Source organism: Cryptotermes secundus, unplaced genomic scaffold, assembly GCF_002891405.2.
Source record: "Cryptotermes secundus unplaced genomic scaffold, Csec_1.0 scaffold397, whole genome shotgun sequence".
NCBI lineage: Eukaryota > Metazoa > Arthropoda > Insecta > Blattodea > Kalotermitidae > Cryptotermes > Cryptotermes secundus.
The window spans coordinates 292509-318760 of record NW_019731983.1 but is presented as its reverse complement, the minus strand read 5'-3'; the positions used below and the strand labels follow the sequence as shown (position 1 = coordinate 318760).

The 26252-nt window shown below is 45.0% G+C and overlaps 2 protein-coding genes across 4 annotated transcripts in view; one reads left to right on the top strand and one right to left on the bottom strand.

The window, feature by feature from the left end:
* Positions 1–11750, bottom strand: part of LOC111867398 (leucine-rich repeat and fibronectin type-III domain-containing protein 3) — a 95641-nt gene extending 83891 nt beyond the window's left edge. Inside the window, exon 1 of the mRNA XM_033752665.1 lies at positions 11559–11750. Within this exon, the coding sequence (XP_033608556.1) occupies positions 11559–11582 (24 nt within the window). The 5' untranslated portion in view covers positions 11583–11750. The remainder of the gene's footprint in view (positions 1–11558) is intronic.
* The window catches only part of LOC111867397 (rab3 GTPase-activating protein catalytic subunit), a 189328-nt gene that overhangs the window by 122632 nt on the left and 40444 nt on the right, over positions 1–26252 (top strand). The window lies entirely within an intron of this gene.

Genomic DNA, 26252 nt, shown 5'->3' with positions numbered 1-26252 from the left:
CCTAAAAAGCAAGTTGATGGTAAATATCGAGATTAATGGACTACACAAGAGGCAGAAATTTATTTTTCCTTGTGTTTCGTGAAATAGTGATAAGCTTACAGGCAAAGTAAAGGCGTCACTGTGCTTAACTAGACGCCCCGCCGCGATAACGTATGGAGGAATTGAGGAACTGTCCTACTCATTCGTAACTTCTGCACTAGGTGGAAGTTATTAGTTACTTTCGCACTCCGGCCGCCTCATTTCCGGTGCCCACTGGACAGGAGGCTGGGTGGGTCCTACAGCCGAGGTACATTTTGGGAGACCGCGGTTCGAGTCATGGCGGCGTGGATGGAGACTAATGGCGTCCTGTTCCATACCAATTTTAATTTAAAATTGGTGTAAGGCGTTTTATGGAATGTCGGGAGACGCTGAATGGCAGCTTCCCAAGAAGGGCTCAGCTTCGTGGAGTTAGTTAAGGCCCTCCAGTGCGCTGGTGCGCATAGTAGACAACTCAACACTAGAGAGGCAGGGCGGATGTATTGGCGTGGTTAGACCCGTTGTCTCTTGAGGAGAAACGTCTAACGACCAGAATTTTGTCTGCCTGGTGAACTGAACCAGCATTTCCTGCCTCCTCGTTCCTAAGAATCGTCCTAGGAAGTTGACATTTTAGCAGGTACGGTTTGAAGAAACTGAGATAGACGTGACACTTTATTACGAAGCACTTCACTTCGGGCTATCGGGTGAATTTAATTTTGGCCCATAACAGCTCCACTGCCGTTACTACTCCATTTGCAAGCCAGATAATAACGCAGAAATGGAATTTTGTATAACAAGATGAATATGTGGCATGAAGTATGCGATGAAAATACAAACTTTCTTTTCCAGAATTATTTGTTATTACATAAACATAACGAATAGCTCAGTGAGGATAGTGACTAAACTACGAGCTGAACGGTCTGTGTTGGATTCCCCATGTCCACCCAGCCTACAATTCCGCAGGCTGAGGAGACAAAGCGGCTGGAGCGTGAGGGTAACTATTAGCTTGCAGCTTTGCCTCTGTTTCTCCGTACGTTTCCACAGCATGGTGTTCAGTTCAACGCATAGACGCCTTTACTCCTGTATAGCCTGTCAGTGTGCTTATTATTTCACGAAAAACAAGGAAGAACAAACTTGTATCCCTTATTCAATCTGTTAATCTGGATAAATACTACCGATTGGTTTTGTAAATAATGTACTCTGTGACGAAGGAACATAACCGCCAACGCGGGATGCAAAACCCTGAAAAACGGGAAACAGTAATGGCGAAGACGTTGAAAAATATTAATGAAAACTTTATATTAAATAGTTACGAATGTATCGGTGTCGATCACGGTAGCCGTGCAGTCTAAGGCATGTCTTGTATTGTCTTCGCTCGCTCGCAAGACGGGATCGTGGGTTCGAATCCTTCACAAGGCATGGATATTTGGTATCTGTATGCGTTTATTCTGTGTTTGTATTGTCCTGTGTTTAGGCAGAGGTCTTGCGACGGCCTGATCACTCGTCCCAGGCGACCTACCGTCTGCAAAATGATCGTGAAACTGAAAAAGAAGAGGCCAGGGCCCAAGGCTGTAGAGACAGTGCAAAAAAAGACGTATCGTTACCATATAAATAAACGTCAACATTTAACATGTCTATTCATATGCATTTGTAAATAAGCGATATATATCATCAGTTTCGGTACTTTTGCATAGAGCAGAGTCCTTGAGAAGCTAATAGTCGCATATCTAATTGGATGTTCCGCCTTTTTATGGAACCCTGTCGTTTGTTACCGTGTTCATAATAGCCCACCACTGGGCCATACCCTCAGCCAGTTGAATCTAGTCCACATTCTGAAATCCGATTTCTTTAAATTTTATTTAAATGTTGCCTTCCTATCTACCTTTTCTCTTCAGATTTTCAGACCAAGAATGTGTACTCATTTTGTATCCCTACCATGTGTTTCTGGTACACGTGTTTCATCTTAGCATGCGACTCAGAACTCAGGAGGCACGGCATGCACTGGAAGACTAGAATTATATTGTTATGCAGGGTGTACACGTGTTTCTGCATGACGTAACTCGAGCAGCAGCGTCAACATTCCCAGTATCTTCATAACCAGATTGAAGAGTAAAGCGTATAATTTGGCTACGAAAATCTTACGGTATGGTCGTGTTCCTACGGGAAAGACATAGCCGGTTATTGCTCTTGTCATGCAGCATGTGAGCGGGCGGCCGAGTGTTGTCATTATACCGTGTGAATCAGAGTGAAACTGCTACTTCCGCGACCGTGGAAACAGTGTGTGACAGTTGGTGGACAGCGTCAGGCGAGCTGTTCTGTCTGTCGGAGAGACCGAGATTTGAACCATGTGCCTCTAGAACACGAAACAAGACCGCTGAGAGAACAGATAAGTTGCATTAATGATTATGATCTTCTGTGATGTGAATCCGTATAGTCTGGTAGCTACTATCTCCATCTTCAGAGTAGATAAAAGAATGTTCCACCGAAATGTTGAAGGGGCATGCGGTAGGATAGTTGATTGGGGCACTATGCTACAGGCTGGAAGGTCGCGGGTTCGATTCCTGATGTCAGTGGATTATTTAGTTTATCTAAACCTGCCATTCGTAATATGGCCCTGGGGTCTTATGAGTCTCTAACAGAAATGAGTACCATGAATCTTCATGGGGAATAAAGGGGGCCGGTGCATAAGGCTGACAATCTCACCGCCATCTATGAGCTGATTAGAAATGTGGGAGCCTTGAAGTCTCACAACCCTATGGGCCTTCACGGCCTGTTACAGGGATACCTTTACCTTTCCTGAAATGTTAATAGAGCTCTATTACAATGTGACGGCACACAGTTTTCATGTATGGGAGGTTCGTACGAGTCCATATTCTGTTACAGCAACTATGAGAGGGAAACACTTCAGTTCGTTACTGGCAGCCGGTTTCGATGTCTGAAGGACTCGTAACGCGCTTGCTCACACCGCTGTCCTGTTTTCCCTTCGCTTCCCCTCCTCCACGCAGGTTTGTGCCGTCACATAGTAATTGAGCTTTACCTCTATACCAAGATACACGAACATCACCTATAGTGAGCGTGCTGAAGTAGTCAGGAGTTGGCCGTTGTGATTCTTAGCCGGGACACGGGATCATTGTGACAGGATTCTCACGTGTTTGCTTAGTCCTTCCAGGCAGATACGTGCATAGCATTTCAAATTATGCCAGCAGCCCTTTTCACCTCAGCTTGTAATCTTGCTGCCATTCGACGCTGTTTCCTGAGATTGTACCAGAGTTGTGAAACCATAAATAAGTATATGCACGGCGTCGGATCCCACAAAACCGTAGAATAATCGTTGTGGAAAGCTCAAATGTGAAACGTTTACACTCCGCCAGTGTATGTCCCTTGAGCTTTGAGAGTTCACCAGTTTTGTTGTGTACAACACAAACACTTTTCATCATGGTTTATGCCATGTGAAATGTTCCAGTGCACAATTTACCTATGTGTAACTATGATAAATGTAAAATTATCCTTGTGCTTAATTAATTAAGCAACAGTACACGAAGACGTATTGGGGAGTGGAGGTATATTTCCGCCATTCTTTACTTCTACATTGGATGGAGGTGAGTGATCAGCTTCACGCCCCAGCCGCTTTACCTCTGAGAAGGAACACCCAGTATCCATTGGATAGGAGACTGGGCGGGCCCCAGAGCCGGTCTGGAAGCTGTGGACTAGAGAAAATCTCTTGCCTCTGCCGGGAATCTAACCCCCGGCCATCTATCCCGTAGCTATACCGACTGCGTTATGCCCGCTCTTTCTGTGTGACTGAATCATTTTAAAGGCTGGATAGGACCCCATAAGTTCTCTGGGAACGACAACGCAGCAGAGACATACGTCAGCATATGAGTGTTACCGGAACATCTGCTGAAGTGTTCGGCAGACACGACTGATTCGCGCGATGTGAACATCGTACTGTTTGCGGCATGGACATGGCCAGGAGATTTGCTGACAAACAAACCTTTAACGCGTTTCACAATGTGCTTAAGAATTGCCTCTGTAATGAAACATGAACTGAGCCACATTTAAATATACATGTAATTTCTGATATTAGTATTCCGTATATAGAACCGGGACAGCTCAGTCGGTATAGCGACAGGGGTTCGGTTCCTGGCAGGGGCAAAATTTTTCTCTTCTTCATAGCCTCCAGACCGGCTCAGCGGCCCTCCCAGTCTCCTGTACAATGGATGCCGCGGGATCTTTCTCCGGGGATAAAGCGGCAGGGGCGTGAAGCTGACTACTCTCCTCCATCCAGTGCCGAGGCAAGGAATGGTGAACTATACCTCTACTCCCCCATGCGTCTTCGTGGCGTGGAGCTAAATTCATTAAGCACGGGGATAACTTTATCCTTTTGTAACTTTTAGATTCGTATATTTCTTTCTTTATGCAATATAATTTTATTCTAAAAAGCCAGTGGAGATGCATGGTTTTACCCCCTCCTTGTGGGCCCCACTTGGTAGGGCATAACGTGACCAGGAACTAGAGACGAACTGTTGCCCCTGGGTTTACATGTGAGAAGAAGATAGAAGAGGGTTGGACTCTCAGTAAGTTCTGCCGGGGGGATGCCAGTGCCCCTGCCTATGTGATTTTACGTCGGGGACCTAGAGCTGGCTGCACGCGGGCCTCGTGCGACCCGTCAGTTGGTTTTGTGCGTCTCGCGAGGGTATACCTGTGTTCCCCAAAACACTTGTTAACATTTTCCTCCTACTGAGAACAGACGACAAATCTTGGCGAAAGTAACCTGAGTCAAGTGCGTAACTGAATATCCCGTGTCATTTTTAAATTTATTTGACACCATACCAGACGAATATAAAACTCCACGGTTTTAGTCCGCAAGCGAACTATACCGACCGACCGATTAAGCGCCACTTGTCGGCTAAGTTAATGGCAGCTTTTGCGGTTAGATGGTGTCGCGTGGTCAGCGCAACGAATCCCCACGGCCGTTACACCAGGCGAATAACTGTTGACATTTGTATCATCCTTGAAGATCTTAAGCAATATAGGTACACTGCCAGACCTTTACGGTAGCGTAGTTGGTTGAGGGGCTATGCTACAAGCCGGAAGGTCCCAATGAGGTCACTGGATTTTTTTCAATTGACCTAATCCTTCCAGCCGCACTATGGCCGTGGGGTTGACTCAGCCTCTAATAGAAATGAGTACCTGGAATTAATTAAATAATTTTTGTGGGAAGTAAAGCGCGGCCGGCGCGTAAGGCTGACAACCTTACCGCCATCTGTGAGCCGATTGTCTAGATAATGTGGAACCCTTAAATTCTCACAACCCTAAGGGCCTTCACGGCCTGTTACAGGGATAGCTTTACTTACTTTTACTGCCAGACATTTAGCGGTTGATTCTGGAGCACCATCGTAATGGAAACATTGAATTAAATAAATGTTTTTGATCGTGTAAGTCCAATTTTTATTCAAGTGTTTGAGCTGCATCGATATGACGATTCCGGGAGCGATATTAATGTTTATGTGCGGCGGGGGAAGTATTTTTTTTTATAATGGAGTCCGCTGATAGGTACTAGGGTACAGTGCGGCCCCTTAGTGGTTTCAGGTTGAACATCATTATACGAGATCCTGTTGGATAAGACTTCATATATTTTGAAAAATAGTGTATTTATGACCTGTTGATCGAACAACCTAACACTAATCTCATTAAAACTATAGCTGAAAATATCACAATGAGGATAAATGTGTTTTTATTGCACTACTGTTACTGACTGCACAGAAGAGGAATTTATACAAGATTTTATTGGCAAACCCAGAGGGAAAGAGACCACAAGGAACGCCTAGACATAGGTGGGAGAATAATATTAAGATGGATCTTAATATTAATATGGATCTTAATATGGACTGGATTCATCTGGCTGAGAAAAAGAACCAGTTGCGGGCTCGTGTGAAGACAGTAATGAACCTTCGTGTCCTGTAAAACGTGGGGGAACTTCTTTAGTAGCTGAGCGACTAGCTGCTTCTCAAGAACGACTCCCCTCTGTGGAGTTAGTTAGTTTGTTAGTTAGTTATCACTACTGTGACTAATAACACCCGAGCTGCATTACCTGTAGACTGGATCACAACCGAACGGACACCCTCCTGCAGAACGTTTCGTAAAAATTCATTTCAAGTACCGAAATGCGTTTCTACGCATGAGTCTCGAGTTCTTGGCTGTCCTGTACTGCTTAACCTAATTCCCAGCCCTTGACAACAGCAACATGGCGCTTAAGCTAATTTGCAAGGTGGAAGAGCGACCAGCAGGATGTTAATGTGGACGTGTAACCTACTGTCCAGGAGGATACTGAATTCTAAAGCTTTGTCGGAGGATTCGCCTCACGACAGGGCTCATTGGCGTGATGTTGTGAACACGGTAATGAACTAAGTTTATGGTCTCGTGGGATACGATGCCATGCAGTTTTATACACACGTATCAAAATTTCGGATACATACTGCCCCCATCTTCAAGGTGGAAGATGATGTCAGTAGGTTCCTCTGAAACGTCGGTACTTGCCTACCACACGATGTCACCTCCCAGAACAGTGTAATCTAACACCGCCGTGAGAAACTCAAAACACGCGGCAATGAAAGCTCACGTGTTTTGTAGAATAAGCGGGAGTGTCTTGGCTAACCGACTGGCAGTTTCTCAAGGTCTTTCTTCGATAAAGTTATTTTATTACAGGCCTGTTGTATTTCGGCGTCATCTTTTGCGTGAACAACAAGATCACGCAAGAGAAGACAACTTCTACTCTGATCAGAAAAAAAAACAATATTCTTTTAATAACACCAACTACAATAAATGAAACATTTTAATATTTTACTTATAGTTTGTACTTTGGTATTAACATTGGCAAGTAACACGTATAACCTCCCCCAAATGTAAACATTGGCCAATATAAGGGAAATAGTATAAAAATGTAACAGGCCGTGGAGACCCATAGGGTTGTGAGACGTCGAGGCTCCCACATTTTCTAAACAATCGACTCACATATTGCGGTGAGGTTGTCAGTCTTGCGCGCCTGCCTCTCTTTAGCCCCAGAAAGATTTCTGGTACTCATTTCTGTTAGACGCTGAGTCGACCCCAGGGCCGTAGTGCGGCTGGAAGGATTAGGTCAATTGAAAAATACAATGAACATCGGGAATCGAACGCGCAACGTTCCGGCTTGTAGCATAGTGCCTCAACCAACTACGCTACCGCGTTCCCCGCATACAAGTACAATGAGTGTAAATATTTTACTTGATGGCCATAAAGAGTCGAAACATGTAAAATATATAAAATTCATAAACGAATTGTGGTGACGGAGCCAATAATAATTTGTCAGAGGCCTAGGTCACTTTTTTGAGGTTATGTCTCAACGTTATGGACGAAAATCACAATGCAGTCGTGTCACAGATCAGTGAGATTGTGTTTAGATCCTGTTTTACGCAGAACGTAGCGAATATGAACAGTGTGCTGTCTTTCCAGCGCTTCGTCATTCCTGATTCGTCCTACGACTTCACGCCCGTTTCCACTTCGTGGTGGAGGCAAAGTGGGCTCATCTGTATGCCCGTCGAAATCGCTTCACAGGTCTCGCAAGGATCATTACGAAAACGAATCTTATTTTTGCCTCTGCCGGTCCACTCTAAACCCTACTTTACAGGGCATTCGTATAGAATTCCATCAGATGTTGAGGCTGTTTTACGCGCTGGCTTCTCACAACGCAGTCTGGGGTTTAGGCCAGAGTGACTTCATGTAAGATTCCTGGTGAGCAGTGTAGTACTGAAATAGGGTTTGTGGAAGTTCGCCCAGCAGTCAACATTCTGTCATTCCTCTATACTCAGCCACGAGAGCTGTGCGATAGACCTGACCACGCTACGCGTTATCGCGTTCTGCGTCGTTAAGTTCTGGGTATCATCTCTGGCTCCGCGCTTGGCTGATCACGGTGTTGGGAAGATCATTAACGGTTAATCATGCAGTTAATGCGTACGCTGTGTGATTGTGCTTAAATGTGTGGCTTTTCGTTTGTAATGCTTTTCGATGTGGCTTGTATTTAACGAAACGTACGGTACTTAGGTGTCTGAGTAATGTAACATTTCTACCGGAATGGTAGTTAATGGGTAGTATACATGCTTCGTATTCGGTAGGGCTCGGGTTCAAAACCTGGCCTTGCTACCGCTCTGTCCTCACTTGGCTTATTCTTGATTTTTTCAGTTCCTGAAGGCCAATGCTATGATATTGTTTCAAATTAAGCTACGGACACTGCTTTCCACAATGAACAGCTTTAATATTTTGGGTTTGAGATTCTCACTTTGGTTGACTATGAAGAATTCTAGATTGTGGGAGATAACGTCGTGTAATCAGGCGGAAGTGAACCGTCGTTTCGGAGGAAGATATCACCTCCATCTTTAGTGTCTAAGTGATTCAAGTAAGAAGCCAAAATGAAGCGGTCAGCAACTAGAACCTGAAGATGGAGGAGATATATTCCTCCGAAACATCGGCTGGCTTTCATTGGACTACACAACGTTATATCCCAGAAAATATAACTTTTCAGANGACACGCTACACTTTCGGAGGTCTGCTGTGTGTCTGCACAGCGACAGAGCACGGTTGCTTATGCCCTGGTCTGGGTTCAGATGGTCCTGTCTCATGTACGCTGCTACTCTGAACTCTAGCGAGAGGACTGACACGCTATACTTTGGGAGGTCTGTCAGTTATGAAATGAAATAATGGCACAGTTGTTTCTGTGCTTAATTAAGCACCTCGTCATGGAGAGATGTGGGAGGTGGAAGTACAGGTATAGATCCATGCATTCACAGTTTATATTCACCTTAATTCCCTGGCCACTTTACTCCCGGGGAAAGAAATCCGAGTGCTCACTGGATAGAATAGGAGGTTTGTCGGAGCCGGTTTNTGCGGAATTATTAGCAAATTCATCGGGCCGGTTCTATACGATTCACCCTGTATGTAACCCCAAAGTTCCGCGCATGCGCTTACGGTTTATATTCTTGACACCCTGGCGAATGTTCTATGTATATGAATATAAGCAAATAACCTAAGCAGCTGGTAAGTCTTTGCGTTGCCCAAAATTCTTTGTGACTGCACCATCGTACCGAATGCTGAGCGAGTTTAAAACACCGACGCTCTACGCTCTCGATACTGACAGCGTCTCTGAGTAGCAAGTAAAACAAGAAGTTCCTTGATGAACTAATCTAGCCTGCGTTCCTTTTATTACATATTGAGTATTTTATACGTCACGGATTGTATAGAAAATACCGCATCCAGCAGTTCTTGTATCGTTGCGTTTATTCATTGCCGTGGGAACGTTTTTACCTGGCAGTTGCCTAGCAACGATAGGGGGGACACATACACAATAAGGTGGTTTATATAAGCCCCCTTTTTAGCCTGCTGTCCATGTTTTGGAAAAAGAAAAGGTTTATGAGATTACCTTGCTGTGTATCTATTTTTGTTTTCGTCATCTGTGCGGTCCTTGTCGTGTCGGAGGAAGTAAGCTAAGAAAAGAGTTTATTACACTTGACGTGTTTATAATCAAGGTCATCTTTAATATTACCTTCTCAAGTCAATCAAGTGGTCCCTGCCTATAAAATTTCCTAACCGACATTTCATATTTATTTCTTGTTTCCTCCAGGCATCCCCTGCCTCTCTCATTCTGCTTGATTTTGGGACCCTCACAACATTAGGTCGGGAGCAGGTGAGACAGTATAATGAGTGGCTACTAGCTGGACGTCCGAACTTCGATGATTGTTCTCTTCTCCACCGCGTCCAGGCCGGCCGTGCAGTCCAGCAATTCTCTTATCGAACAGGGACCGGACGGCCTTCCCCGAGAGTAAAGCGGCAGGGGCACGACTTTGGCCACTCACCTCCATCTCATGGCAAGGTTAATAATGCGTGGGGCTGTACCTCCACCCTCCCATACATTCATACAGAGACAAGTTTACCTCTGCCTTTACAGGGCCAACATATCATTTTGGCGTAATAGTGATATGTCAAGAGTCATATCCTCTGGGATGTAACTCTCTGTAGTCAGCTGAAAGTGAACCGACGTTTCGAAGGAACAGCTCGCTGACGCCTTCAGTGTCGGAAAGTAAGCTAAACAAGAAACCAGCGTGTAACAGGCAGCTAGCACATACTCGTATATTCCTCAGAAACGTCTGTTGACTTGCAGTGGACTACACGGCTTCTTACCCCAGAGGATAGAACTTCGGGTCCTACCACAATACGTGAAGATCACAAATTCTGGAAGACGATAGGGTATGTTCATTCAAAGTGGACTAAGCAACATTTTTCTTTGGTTAGGGAATTCTTTTGTAGAACCCGTGATCATGGAAACTTCGCGTCCGCGGTACCCAGTTTAATCCACTTCACATACAACATATTTTTCTAAAGTCTGTCCACACACACAGTCTCTTTAAGTCATGTCTTCTCACGTCGTTCCTTAACCAAAAATATGTATATATTTATTGTTTCCCCTATGCATAATACATGCCCCACCCATCGTATTCTGCTCGGCGTAAGTACGCTAACAATGTGACCTAAAATAAAAACAAATTATGAATTAAATTCATCTATAATTTCCTCCGTTAAGCTGTTGGTTTGTCAGTCTTACATCTGAATATCTTCAGCTGTTTGGTGCAATACATACCCTTAGTAGCGGTAATAGACAGTTTGTGATTATGCATGTATGTTTCTTGCTGTACGTCATGCGTTCTCAGATCGCCGTAGTTTTAACATATTTACAACGGTAAAAGGTAAAAAGAAAAAAGTAACGCTATCCCTGTAACAGGCCGTGGAGTCCCAGAAGGTTATGAGACGTCGAGGCTCCCACATTTTCTAGACAATCGGCTCAGAGATGGCGGGTGAGGTTAGCCTTACGCACCGCCCGCGGTTTACCCCCAGGAAGATTCCTGGTACTCATTTCTATTAAGAGGCGAGTCGACGTCAGGGCCATAGTGCGGCTGGAAGGATTAAAACAAAATTCGGAAAGGGGGGGGGTGGAGTCCAGCTGGGTCCACTCGGCACGTCGGCCACTGATTGGCCTATTGTACCTGCCCCGGGTGATTATGATGATGGAGAATTTGGTGGAATGAAGATGACAAGGGAAACCGAAGTATTCGGAAAAATCCTGCCGCAGCGCCAATTTGTCCACCACAAATCCCACTTGACCAGACCCGGGCTTGAACCCGGGCCGCCGAGGTGGGAAGCCAGCGACTAGCTGCTTGAACTATGGTGCGGCCTCGGTTGGAAGGATTATGTCAATTGAAAAAAATCCAGTGACCTCGTCGGGAATCAAACCCGCAATGTTTCGGCTTGTAGCATAGTGCCTCAACTAACTACGCTATCGCGTGCCTGTGGTAAGTTTGTGTACACGACTGTGTCATCTGAAGCATAACGGCATAACTTTTTATTCAGCCTTTTATTGGAGAAGGAAAGAAAGAAATGATTCCCCGTTGAATTTTAACGGACTTTTCCACTGGTATAAATAGAATAATTGTCACAAATTGTGATGTTCGATCACTGACCTTCATTGGAAGACACTTCCGCATGGTGTAGGCGACGTATGGTTACGGAGCCGTCAGCATTTTGCAGCCACTCACACGCACATCTGAGAAGCACACATAGGTACTACCTGCTCGGGTATAAGGCACTGACACAACTGACAGCCAGATTGGCTTTCTTGCCGGTTACAACTTGGTCTTCACTACAACCACTTGAAGGGGTCATCGTACCTAGCAGCGCCATGCTGCGGGTACTGTAACAAACACCGACCTTGCCTTTAATCTGCCGACCGAATTTCTGCTGTTGTCGCATTGTACTTAATGAAATGACTTTACTTTCGTTCAGCTGCATGTACATTCAGGGATTAGGTACTACTTTCTTTTCTAGCACCTCGCTACTTTACCGTCTTACATAGCTAATGTGGCAGCCGGTATAGCGATGGGCTACGCTACCCTGGTTCAACTCCCGGCAGTGCAAGATTTTTCACTTCTCCACAGCATCCAAACGGATCCTGGGTCCCACTCAGCCTCTTATCCACTGGGAACCGGGAAATCTTTCCCCAGGACTAAAGTAGTGGAGACGTGAAGCTTACCACTCACCTCCATCTAGTACCGAGGTGAGAAAAGGTGGAGCTATACCTCCATTCCCACATGTCTTCACGGTATAGTGCTTAACTACGGGGAGACTGAAAAAGTAGGTCACAGATGGAAGTAAAACAGCTGTAATGTACGTAATAAGTTTTCTATGTGTATCACTAGATAGCAGCATAGTCCAGCTTCATGACAGTCGATGTAGCAGAAGCACATGCGCCTATTCAGAGGCTGTTTACAGTAGTCAAAATGGCGATCATGCTTGAGGTGTGTACTACCGAAGAGCAGCGTTCTGTTGTGCGTTTTTTTGTGTGTGTAAGCAAAAGGACTCAGTATAAAAAATACGTATTCATAAAGAAATGTTTTCTGTTTATGTTGGGAAGTGCTTATTACATAAAGCAATTGACAGCTGAGTCGAGAAACGTGGCAAAGGTTTCGCTGATGACGAAGGCGTTGAAATGGAGGTGCGGAAGTGGCTGAGGCAACAGTCAAAAGACTTCTATGCTGCAGGTTTCGACACACTGATGAAGCGATGAGACAAGTTTATGGATGTTGATGGAGGATATGTCGAGAAATAAATGTTTGTTTTCCAGGTTCGAATATCGCATGTTTTACGTTTTATACATATTTGTCACCTATTTACCGGCTCTCCCTCGTAATTAAGCACAGGGACAGCTTTACCTTTTTGCGCAGTTATTGTAGGCCGTGATGTGCGACAGTGAGTATTCAGTTTCCGGCATAAGTATGGGGAGTATCCATGGGCTCCTTACATTCGGCAAATAAGTTATGCCCATGGGACGTTATGTCTCGGCACAATATTCGTTGGCGTAACTACGTACTGGTCTCGATTAAATCTTATATGGGCTTTTACGAAGTACAGAACGCAGGAAACTCAGTAATTAAGCAAGAAATTTGTATTTGGCAAATTAAAAATATACAGTATAAAAATACATAATTTTTCGTTTATTTCTTGAAGGTGATATCCTCGAGGTGAGGTCCGTTTCGTGTTTGCCATGACCGCTACTTTACAATCGCCCATTTCCCTACCCAACCCTTACTCATGGAGCTGAGCCCTTCTTCAGGAACCGCCAATTCTGCACCTACCCAAGAATTTCCTAGCATTTTATGGAACCCGAAGGTTCGTTACCGTGTTCACAAGAGCCCGCCACTGGTCCCTATCCTGAGCCAGATTAACCCAATCCGTACCATCTCATCCTATCCTAAGATCCATTTTAATATTATGCACCCACCTACGCTTTGGTCTTCCCAGTGGTCTCTTTCCTTCTGGCTTTCCCATCAATATAGGGTCCGGAATTTTGTTCCAAGAAACGGAAAGATCGCAATACAGTGTAGTACAGGAAAGCTTAAATGGATGTTAAATCGGTAGAAACAACGCCGAAACATAGACACGTATAAAGATTAACAAAAGGAAAATGCCAGTAGATTCTGAAGAGTTCTGACGGTGGTGTGTAACACTCAGAATTACTGGGGTTTTGGACGTTTCGGAAATTGGATCTGTTCCCGTCCTCAAGTGAGGGTGTGGGAGACACCTACTCTGTTGGGTCTGTTGGAAAGAACTGACCTCAGTTACTGGACAGGCAATCGTCCAGTGATTGAGTTTAGCTCTAATGGACCCAACAGAGTAGGTGTCTCCCACCCCCTCAACTGAGGACGGAAACATCCAGTTTCCGAAACGTTGTGTTCTTTAGAATGCCTTACGATGAACAAAGTCCCAAAACCCAGTAATTCCGAATGTGTATGCAGTTTTTGAGAAATATCGAGAGGCAAAGAGGGAAGGAGAGAATTATTACTGGTAGGCAAGAAGATGAAATGATACCGAGAAGGGCATTATAAATGTTCGGCCACACAGAGCGCCACGCTATGTTCGCTACATACGCTGTGTACACTCTGCGGCGCAGCTAACATAGGGAACATAGCGTACGTAGTGTACGGAAGTCTCTGTGGCCAGTCAGTCACGTTGGCAGTAAAGGGAGATATTTTCTGTTCGTATAGCGAACATAGCGTACGTAGCGTGCGTCGCGTACGTAGCGCTCTGTGTGGCCGAACCTTAAAGGAACGATACCTATTGCGACGTCATATATATGCTAGAAGATAACACCGCTGAGAGAGCCTCAAAAATACACAGATGAGAGACTTGTTCGTCCGTTGTCCCACATGAAACGGAAACAATGCTAGAAGACGAAGAAGAAGGTACGTAACTTCGATCCGTATCGGTTCGCTGCAGGTCTTATTTTAAATGCAGCTCAAAGCGAACTTCGTTAAATCTTCAGGAAAGCGATTTGTGCTATATGAAAGCAACACCCGTTCCTTTTCGGAGCTTGTAGAACGCTACTGCCGTGTATTGGTTCTGTGCCGGAGCACGTGTATGAATTCTCGTCTGACTTTGGCATGTGTATGCAGAAACACTGAAACATTTGGTGAATTTCGTTGCCGTCAACGTATCATCTGAAATCAATTGCCTCCAATTAGTATTGGCTGGCAAGGAAATTTCGCTACCGATTGTGTGAAATAAGGTGCTCGTAACTTGTATTTATTCCGTTATCCATTCATTTAAAAATAACAGCTATACTGAGGCCTTAAACAGAAATCCCATGGATGTTGAGGGTTGCATCACTCGAGGCTTTCCATTTTGTATGTGCTGTTTCCCTCCACCACCCTCTGTCCTAGATAAACCATCCGAAAGCGCTTATTTGCTAGGCAAGGTTAACACGTGGTGAACAGGAGGGCTTGGTGATTGGATGAAAATGGAATGAGGCCTAACAGCTAGAAGAACATGTGGAGGTCGAGCCATGGCGTTTCTTTCCGTGGCCTTGGTATAACTATATTCTAGAAGCCCACATGAACATGTAACAGGCCAGGAAGGCCCATAGTGTTGTGAGCCGTCGAGGCTCCCAGATTTTCTAGACAGATGGCGGTGAGGTTGTCAGCCTTACGTATCGGCTGCCCTTTACCCCCAAGAAGATTCCTGGTACTCATTTCCGTTAGAGGCTGAGTCGACCCCAGGGCCATAGCGCGGCTGGAAGGATTAGGTCAATTGAAAAATCCAATGACCTCATCGAGAGTCGAACCCACGACCTTGCGGCTTGTAGCATAGTGCCTCAACCAGCTACTCTAATGGATGCCCCAGAAACACACCTAATCAGTAAATTATGCCCCCCTTGAGGGTATTTGGGGATTGATTGCCATGTTCACAGCCGCCTGCAAGTGGCCTCTGTTGCTAGCCGAAAGAACCAGAGCCNGAAACGTCGGCCAAAACGAAGAATACACGGTGCCTAAACCCAGAAGACGACTTTCTTCATTGTCATCGCCGTGAAAACCTCAAAACTTACATGGAGCTTCTCTGTTTACTCGTCCGTGCAGTGCGACCGCCTAGACGTAGGTGGGATTGCAGTACTAAACTGGCTCTTCAAGAAGTGCGGGAACAATTTGAGATTCATCAGCCTGTGGCTGATAAGGATATCTCAGGTTCAGTGGAAGTCCATTCAGTCTGCTAATCAGTGGATACCGGAAGCCATTTCGCTGGAGCTGAAGCGGCCCGAGAATCCAACTTTATTCTACGTCCACTCCCTACACGTCTTCATGACCCTGATAAATATTGTGAGCTCCTGCTAGGTGAAGTGAATGCTTGGAGCTGCGGTCTCGTCGCCCCTTCCAGTCCATAACGGTCATGGGGTGTGCAGGAATGCATCTACAAAGTGGAAGCACCCACGAAAGAGAGGAATTGGGCGGACATACCAAGCCGAGGATCCGGTCCGTCGCATCCGTCCGTGGACTCTATGAAGTGCCTGGGTACTCAGGAAAGAGAAAAGTTTATTCGTGTTAGATTGTAAGTTTTGTGAACAACTGTAGGCAAGAGCCACAGAGTTTTGATTTTCTAATTATCAGACTTGTATCTCGTAAAGGTAATTTGGTGGCCTCCAAAGAAGGGAGGGGTCAGGGGTTACGTAGTTGGTTGAGGCACCATGCTACAAGCCAGAAGGTCCCGTGTTTGATTCCGGATGAGGTCATTGGATTTTTCGAAGCACCAAATACTTCAGCCGCACTATGGCCCTGGGGTCGGCTCAGCCTCTAATAGAAATGAAAACCAGGAATTTTCCTTGGGGGTAAAGGACGGTCGGCACGTAAAACTGACAACCTTGCCGTCATCTATGAACCGATTATCTAGAGAAAATGTGGGAGCCTCGACGTCTCACAAACGAATGGGCCTCCACGGCATGTTACAAGAATAGCTTTACTTTTTTTTTGCCGTTTTTTACCAGAGAAGTTTATTGAATTTTGATTAATTTAAATATGTAGGGCCACACGAGAAGCGTGCAGTAGCAACTTGGAACTTGAATAGCGGCCCAACAATTGCTTGAAGTAAGAGAGAAACCAAGAAAACCTGAGCAGAGATGGCCGGTCGCAGGACCTTGCACATACTTAATGAATTCTAACAATCAGTCCGACAACAAGAGAATATGAATTTTCCTGCAGTTTCCCAAGCTTGTATGCTGTTGGGTTAAACATCTGCATGCGTTATAACAGTGCAGTGGTTATGCAGTGTATAAGAAATAGCAGCTTGCGCGAGTGTTTTATTAATCGAAACTAAGTTTTGAATGCGTGGAGATACCAAGTTCTCTCCCATGAAGAAACTATCCAGGCTGGACGTTATATGCCTAAAATTTTGGATTTATTTCTTGTTTTCTTATCCATTGGGGCACGCGGTAGCGTAGTTGGTTGAGGCACTATGCTACAAGCCGGAAGGTCGCGGGTTCAAGTCCCGATGAGGTAATTGGATTTTTTCAATTGCCCTAATCCTTCCAGCCGCACTATGGCCCTGGGCTTGACTCAGCCTCTAACAGAAATGAGTACCAGGAATGTTCTTGAAATATTATTGGGGGTAAAGGCGTCCGGCGCGTAGGGCTGACAACCTTGCCGCCATCTATGAGCCGATTTTCTAGAAAATGTGAGAACCTCAACGTCCCACAACCATGTGGGCCTCCACGGCCTGTTGCAAGGATAGCTTTACTTACTTTTACTTTTTTACTTTCTTATCCATTAACTGAAATATAATTTTGTGAGCCAGCCACTGTAGCCGAGCGGTCTAAGGCATGTACTGTCTTCGCTCGCACGGAAGCTGGGATCGTGGGTTCGAATCCCACACAAGGCATGGATGCTTGGTTTGTGTTGTCCTGTGTTTAGGTAGAGGCCTTGCGATGAGCTGATCACTCGTCCAAGGAGTCCTACCATCTGTAAACTGATCATGAAACTGAAAAAATCAGAGGCCAGGGCCCAAATGGGCTGTAGAGCCAGTGAACAATAAAATTTGTGAAGCTACCGCCGGCGAAGATAATTTCGCAGGTTGAGAGTGGGGACGGTGGCTGACATGAAACTGCCAGCTGAACATGGAACCTAAACGGTGGTACAGGACTGGTGTCATGGCCGAATTTCCCTTTCTAGTAATGTTATCGACCAAACGTAGGCATTCCTCACCCCTGGCCATTCACTTTTGGCATACGTATTTTTTTTTTCTGTGGCGCTACAGCCCCAATTTGGGCCTAGGCCTACCTCCATGAAACTCTCCGTTTCACTTCGGTTTACTAGATCTTACACGTACGGTAGGACTCCTTGGGCGAGTGATCAGCTCGTCGCAAGGCCTCTACCTGTAGACGAACACAGAAAAACGCACAGAAACATCCATGCCCTGAGTGGGATTCGAACCCACGATCTCGGTTTCCGAGCGAGCGAAGACAGTGCATGCCTTAGACCGCTCGGCTACCGTGACCGGCTTTGGCATACGTATACTTTGCCTAAAATATTTGGACCCAAGAGAGATGAAGTGACGAGAAGGTTGGAGAAAACTACAAAATGAGGAGCTTCATAACTTGTACTCTTCTACAAGTATAATTAGAATGACCAAATCAATGAGGATTAGATGGGTAGGGCATGTAGCCTACATGGGAAAGAATAAAATTCATGTAGGATTTTGGTGGGATTGCCAGAAAGAAAGAGACCACTTGAGAGACCTAGACACAGGTGGGAAGATAATATTTTCACGTGTTGTGGTGACTTATGAGATGGATTTTGGATGTATGATTGGACTTATTGCATGTTATACATTCACACAACTCAGGACTACAAGCAATACAGCGCTATCACTATTCCCATATATTACAGTCCACTGTTACACACGCACTAGGGTTCTCAGTCTTCACTAGTCGTATCCTGGCAACGGATTTATAACAGTCTCAATGTAACTTCATATCACGCTTGAAGCCTTCTTGTCACAGCCAAATTCCTTTCTTGCCATTACTCCGAAACTGCCAACTCAATTCAATTCCTCTGCTCCCAGGCTCATACCCCGGCAGGCTGGCGTCTCGAAACTCGACTGTGTTCTTCAGAGTCGGAGTCAGAGTCACTTTACGACTGGCGGTTTACGGCCAATCAGTTCGTCTTGGCATCAGGCCCCTTGAGGCCCACGACCAGAGATTTTTTTCCCAACTGAACTCCTGCAGTAATAGTCCTTATGTAACATCCTCTCTGACGAGAAGATGGGTCTGTCTTATATGAATACATTCGACCTTTCGTCAGGTGTATATTTCGCACATATAATATGTTATCGAACACTCTTCCTTTTGCTTTACACACAAGTCCTCTGTCAGTATAGGCTTTACAGAGCAGATCATACCTGACTTACAGATCTTATGCTAAAATGAAAACTGAGTCATTTGAACTGTCATAAGCTTGACCACCGCCAAGTTTAAGCCTCGTATATTCTGTGTTCTTCTCAACTGCACTCTTCTTTATAACCACTTTGCACGGACGACGTAGAAAACACCCTCTTTATTTTTGGGAATGCGCGTTTACAGCACTGTTGCATAGCAACCGAAGTTACTCGATTGTTGCTTGCTTATTCGTTGCCGCGGAAATGTGTTAGCCGAATCTTTGCGTAGCAGTGAACGTCATTTCTGAGTTTACTATTCCGGCTTTTGAGCGTCATGTCACAGTATTAAACTGGATCTGAGATAGGATGGGTTTGTATTGATTGGATTGATCTGGCTGAGGAAATGGATCAGCGTAAGGCTTCTTGTGAACACGGTAATGAACCTTCGGGTTTCATAAAATTTGGAAATACTTGAGTGGCTAAGCGACTGGCGGCTGTTCTGGAAGTGCTCAGCTCCATGGGGTTTGTACTCTGTCTAAAACGTTTTTGAAGGTGCGTCATACTCTGTGGAAGGAATCTTACAGAAGGGAAGCGAATTGTTCAGTATGATGTCCGGTGTGGGATTTTGGTTTTCTTCGTCTGTTGAAAATACACTCTAGTAACTTTTTTGATGATGTTATGACGATGTGGGTCACTGTTTGATGATGGCGCAGCCTCGAGGATGTTGTACACTGACAGTACCCACTAGCTGACTGCCGGACTAGACTCGTCAGGAACGCAAACTCAGATGTTGTCAGCAGACAGAGAAATATTGATTATTTCAGAATGAAAATACCAACGAAGTGAAGGCGAGGTAAATGGTGGGCAGAACCGGTTGATCACCATTCTGCTGTTGAGCTTCTCTGTACCAGCAGCACTGTAATAGGCGTCGGAAAATAGTGTCGAAGTTCTAAGCTTTTACACTCAGAGCACGAGAGTTTTATTGGTTGCCTTGCCGCCTCTTCATTGGAGGGCGTAAGGCTGTTGATATTCTGTGTGGCGTAAAAAATAATCGATTTCCAAGAAACAGTTCTTAAATTTGTAATAACATGACCTCCCTGCGAAAATTGATATTTTTATAACAAGACACAGTTAGTACTTGGAGCCGGAACAGCTCGGTCGGTATACTGACTAGACAGCGGACAGGACGACACAGGAATCGGGGTTCGATTCTATGTATGAGGAAGGCGAGTTATCCTCGACATTGAATGGAGATAAATGGTCACTTTCACGTCTCGGCCGTTTTATCCCATTGAATAGGAGACGGTCTGGCCATCGCAGTCAGGAGAAAAATCAGGTGCAGTCTGTCACTGCGCTGACTGAGCTATCCCGGCTTCTTGCATTAAACACTTCCACTGTACTGAAGGATGCTGAAACCTGTTGTGAGAGACTTGGCGGGTGTGCGACAGATGGGCTGATGGCCGGCAGACCGTCTTCAGCGACTGAGAGCAAGTCCTACTGGCCGTGCGGCTGCTCGAACACTGAGATCATGGGTTCGAACCCCTTACAGGGCATGGATGTGCACCCACGTTTTTGTGTGTTCGTGATATCGTGTGTAGGTAGAGGCTTTGCAGTGGGTCGATCGCCAGTCCAAGGCATCCTACCAGTTATGTATACGATTCATCATTTCAAAAATTAATTCTGAATTCAAATAGATCAAGGATCCTAATCCATAAATGTCGAAGAAGAAGAAGAAATCAAAAAGAATGTGCGGGGCATGTAGCATGCGTAACGGGACGGGAAATGCACACCATAGTAATAAAACATGAGGGTACGCGAAAGTAAGTCATTGGGATGCTTCATAATAATTTTAGTTACAGTGACGAATGCTCTCTTGCTAATAGCTGGCTGCCAGAACTTACTTACTTACTTACTCATGGAGCTGAGCCCTTCTTGAGGAGCCGCCAATTCTGCAGCTACTCAAGAATTTCCCAGCATTTTATGGAACCGAAGGTTCATCACCGTGTTCACAAGAGCCCTCCACTGGTCCCTATCCTGAGCCAGATCTATCCAATCCATACCATCCCATCCTATCGCTCTAAGATCCATTCTATTATTGTCCACCCACCTACGCCTTGGTCTTCCCTGTGGTCTCTTTTCTTCTGGCTTTTCCACCAATATCCTATACGCATTCCTCGTCTCCCCCATTCGTGCTACATGACCTGCCCACCTCATCCTCCTTGACTTGATCATTCTAATTATACTTGGAGAAGAGTACAAGTTATGAAGCTCCTCATTATTCAGTTTTCTCCAACCTCCTGTGATTTCATCTCTCTTCGGTCCAAAAAACTATTTATGTTCCCCATTTAATGAACGCTGTAATGTCGTGTGTGGAATAAATTGTCTGATATTGTATTGTGTAACTTAGACGTCACCGTGTTTCTTATGTGTATATGTGCCCGGCCAGGAAGTAGGTACATTCACCGCAGAATTGCCCTTTCACGGATGCGTCACCGTGAAGAAACAGAGACATTACGGTTGTGCCGACCCGTCAGTTGTGTGGTTGCATGTCTTACATCATCTGGCTCCTAGAGCAAGCAGAATGAGCTGCTGCACAGTAACTAACAGTCGCTTTATTGGTGTTGGGTTTGATTACGTGTACTTTGACAGAAGTGTCCGTTCCTTTCCGTTTTCCCTATGCGACCCATATCCAACATGTGGAGAGGGTTTGGAAATCTGCAAAAAATATAAATCAGAAAGTTTGTGGAGCACACAGAACGCTCGATTGCTATGTGTGAATTCCTGTTAAGGATGGTGTTTTGTGCTCGTCTCCTGAAAACTATTTCTTGAGTTGTATGTGAAAATAAATATATGAAACGCAACAGAAAATATGTGCATTGTTTTCAAAGGCTAGGAGCAATGTTGATGACGATGTGACGAGGCTACCAACAGCATTCTTTTCGCATAAGAATATCCCTTTGGTTAAACACCACGCCATTAAGACGTATGGGGGGAGGTACGTAGAGCTCCTTGCATTCGTAAGCTCCGTTATATTCTCTGCGACAAGTTTCTAAGCAGGGTGCAGTGGAGAATGTTTGGACCAAACATAGACGAAATGGTACGACACTGAATACAGCTGCGTAAATTGGTTACTGTTCGCCAAATATAGTTACAGTTATCAAGTCAAGGAGAATGAGATGGACATGGCATATAGCACGCATGGAAAGAAGAGGAATGTATACCAGATCTTCGTTGGAAAGAGAAAAGGAACATCACTAGGTAGACCCAGGCATAGATGGAAGGATAATATTAAAATGGATCTTACAGAAATAAGATAGGCGATGTGAACTGGATTGATCTGGCTTAGGATAGACACCAGCGGAGGGCTTCTTGTGAAGGCGGTAACGAACCTTCGGGCTCTATAAAATGGGAGACTTTGAGTGGCTAAGCGTCTGGAGGCTACTCGAGAAGGGCTCAGCACTGCATGTGATAATGGCATTATGTCTAGTTCCATATATTCTTAAACTTGACTGTAGATGGAGGTGTGTGGTCAGCTTCACTCCATGGTCGATTTAAGCCCATGGATATAGACCCCAAAATTCGTTTACTGTGAGGCTGAGTAGGTCACAGAGTCAGTCGGGGCACTGTGGAGAAGAATCTCTTTACCCTGCCAGGAATAGAACCCCGATACCTCGAGCGTTCAGCCAAATTTTGCTTTATGTTCGTATCCGTTTATTTGCCTGTGGGACTTATAATTTTACACGCAACTTGCTGATAGGTTCGGAGGAGTGAATGGTACGTGCAATCGTATAGGCCGTTAATAATTAAATCGATTAATCTTATAAACAAAAAAAAATGCAATTAGAACGCATCCGTTTCTATACAAGTTCCTGTACATTCTGTGCTTTAAGTAAGAAAGTATTAGGTACAAAAGTAAAAAAGGCGAAGGTATCCCTGTAACAAGCCGTGGAAGTCCATAGGGCTGTGAGACGTCGAGGCTGTCACATTTTCTAGACAGTCGGCTCACAGATGGAGGTGAGGTCAGCCTTACGGCCCGGCCATTCTTTACACCCAGGAAGATTACTGGTATTCATTTCTGTTAGAGGCTGAGTCGATCCCAGGGTCATAGTGCGACTGGAAGGATTAGATTAATTGAAAAAATCCATCTGATCGGGACTCGAATCTGTGACCTTCCGGCTTGTAGCGTAATGCCTCAACCAACTACGATGCCGCTTGCCTCCAGTAAGAAGTGTTTTTAGAACAAAATGCAAATTACCATCGTCAGGTGTTACATCTTGTGTGTTTCTTTGTGCTGATTGCGTGTTGTTAAAACGTCGACATGTGTCGGTCATACAAGATCATCTTCAGGGAGTGTAGAGAAACATGTCCTGATTTTAATACCATGTATTCAGCGTAAGGAAGTAAACTAGATATACTTGCGATGGTAATTTGCATCTTGTTATACGTATAGACGGGAAAGATAGTGGGGTGGATAGAAGTGACCAGAAGACGAGGAAGAAGACGTAAGAAGATGCTGGATGACCTTGGAGACAGAAGAGGATATTTTCATTTGAAGGAGAAAGCCCTAGATCGCATCAAATGGAGGAACTATTTTGGAAGAGACTGTGGACCTGTCGTCTTGACAGAATACTGATGAATAAATGAATGAATGAATGAATGAATCTGGGAAGTGAGCTCTATCAAGGAAATAATACTTCCTATGCCTACAAGGGTACGGTTTTATAAAGCACGTGCATAGGCGACATTATCTTATGGTAGTGAATCAGGAACTGTAAGAGTAGCTGACCAGAGAAGATTGGTATCAGCAGAAGTTATTTTCATGAGGACTGTGGGGGAAATCTTGTCGGTATTCTGAGATATATTCAGTTTCCACAAGTAACGAAATGTGTAGAACAGTTAAGACGAAATTGAGAAGAATGCCTCAACAGGATAATCTCGGACACGATTAAAAATAAATGAAATATAATATCAACCAATCGAAAGAAGTTTGGAAAGACCTCTGACACGACTGAAGTTTTCTTTTCCTGTAATGTGCGTAATAGGTCTCAATTGACCTATTATTGCGAATAATAGTGATTAAAATGATGATATAAGAACGTTTCAAAAGGCACTTCCGGATTGAGGTTGCAAGTGCTGCTATCTGTGGCTGGTTTCCATTGAGCGCCCAAGTTACGGTCTGTGAAGCGAAGTGCAATCTACATCAGAATTATGGAAACGTATCGAGGGAAACAGGCTGTTAAGTACGTGAGTGGAGCAGCGCTGTCGGCTGGGCGTGGCTCTGCGCTGCTTCACTGTAATTGTCACGGAATTCAGCTGTTCCTTGGGTTTCTTCTCCCCGACACGAAACATTACACAAGGTTGGTCAAACTCAAGACATCTCAGATAGATATGCCCTTAAGGAGCTTTAATTTTGTAATTTTGGAATCGTATAAAAATATTGGACCCAAGACAGGTGAAATAATAGGATGGTGGAGAAAATTGCACAACGAGGAGCTTCATAACTTACTCTTCGCCAAATATAGTTACTATGATTAAGTCAATGAGGATGAGATGAGCAAGGCATGTAGCACGTAGGGAGCGAAGAGGAATGCATATAGGATTTTGGTTTGAAGCCAGAAGGAAAGAGATCACTAAGAAGACCTACACGTAGGTGGAAGGATAATGTTAAAATTGATCTTACAGAAATAGGATTGGCGGTATGGAGTGGATTCATCTGGCCCAAGATAGGGACAAATAGAGGGCTTTTATGATCACGGAAATGAACCTTCGGGTTCCATAAACGTTGGGAATTTCTTGAGCAGATGAGCAACTGGCGTCTTCTCAAGAAGGACCCAGCTCCGTGGAGTTAGTTACTTAATGTCATAGAGCAAAATTCTACGTGAGCTATTAATCACCGAGTGGATGAAGAGACTCACTGGACAGTTCATTACCATGCTTAACAGAGCGCCTCTGGCCCTTTTCTGGGCCGCTTTAATCCAGCCCACATTCGCATGTCCTCTTCATTTAACATGCTTGGCAGTACCGTAGCTCGCTGAGGCTGTAAATCACCGACTTCTTTCTTACCGCGGCTGCCGGGTACAGTGTCAGGTTATGCGGGATTTGTGGTGGACGGCGTGGCACTAGTGCAGGTTTTGTGCAAGTGCCTCGTTTTCCCCTTCCAGTTCTCAACCCACTGACTTTTCCACGCTCGTCCATCTCCTGGGCCAGGTACAATAGGCCCACTAGTGGCCGGCGCACCAAGTGGAGTCAATCGTACCCCACTCCACGAAGGATATTTTAAATGTACAAGTCGGTGCCTCAGGTGAGATTCGAATTGGGCACCTCCTGAATACAGGGCTGAAGATTACCGCTAGTGTCAGCTTGCTGGTTCGCACCACGCATTCTACACAAAAGGTAAAAGTAGAAGGTGAAATTGTCCCTGTGCGTAATTAATTTAGCACCACTCCATGAAGATGCGTTGGGGAGTAGAGGTATATCTCCACCACTCTTGAAGCCGGCACTAGATGGAGTTAAGTGGTCAGCATCGCGCTTCGCCAGCTTCACCCCCTGTAACCAATTTATAGGAGGGGGCACTCAGTAGCGTAGTTGGTGGAGACACTGTGCTACAAGTCGGAAGGTCATTGGATTTCTTTTTCAATTGACTTAATCCTTCCAGTAGCACTGTGACCCTGAGGTCGACTCAGCCTCTAACAGAAATGAGTCCAGGAATCTTCCTGGGTTATAGGGCGGCCGGCTCCATCTATGAGCCGATTGTCTAGAAAATGTGGGAGCCTCGATTTCTCACAACCCTATATGCCTCCACGGCCTGTTACAGGGATACCTTTACCTTTGACCATTGTATAGGTGGGTTGGTGGGCCCCGGAGTCAATCTGAGCACTGCCTCTGCCGGAAGTCGAACCCCATCCACCCAGCCCGTAGCCCGTCGCTACAAGGACCGAGCTGTCCTAGCCTTGGTTCAGTGCAGAGAGCACAGTAACTGGACCACATAACCCGATGGAGCGACCTCTGTCCGGCCGTACGAGGAAGAGGAAAGTCTGTCGAGTTCCACCTTCTTGGGCAATATGGCTGCGGCGTGGCACGCAAACAAAAGAACCTGATGTAAAATAGTTTATGTGGGTCGGACTGAAGCAGGTCACTACGCAGCCCGCATTCCTGTCGCACACCCGCACACACCGTGTCTTAATTGGTGTATGTAATGAGCGAATGTTGTTGATAACAGCAGCAGCAACTAGGCAACTGATAAGCGAAATACTTTTCGCCGCTCATACAAGAATTAGCAATTCTGGGCACATGGCAGTGTGGCATGACATTTTGTGAATTCCTTATAGTAATTGGTAGGTACTTAATTAGGTTTACACTATTATAGTCTTGATTTATAAATGAGAGGAATTATTATTATTATTATTATTATTATAACTATAGAAATTAGAAGTGAAATATTTGTCACCATTAATACAAAAATC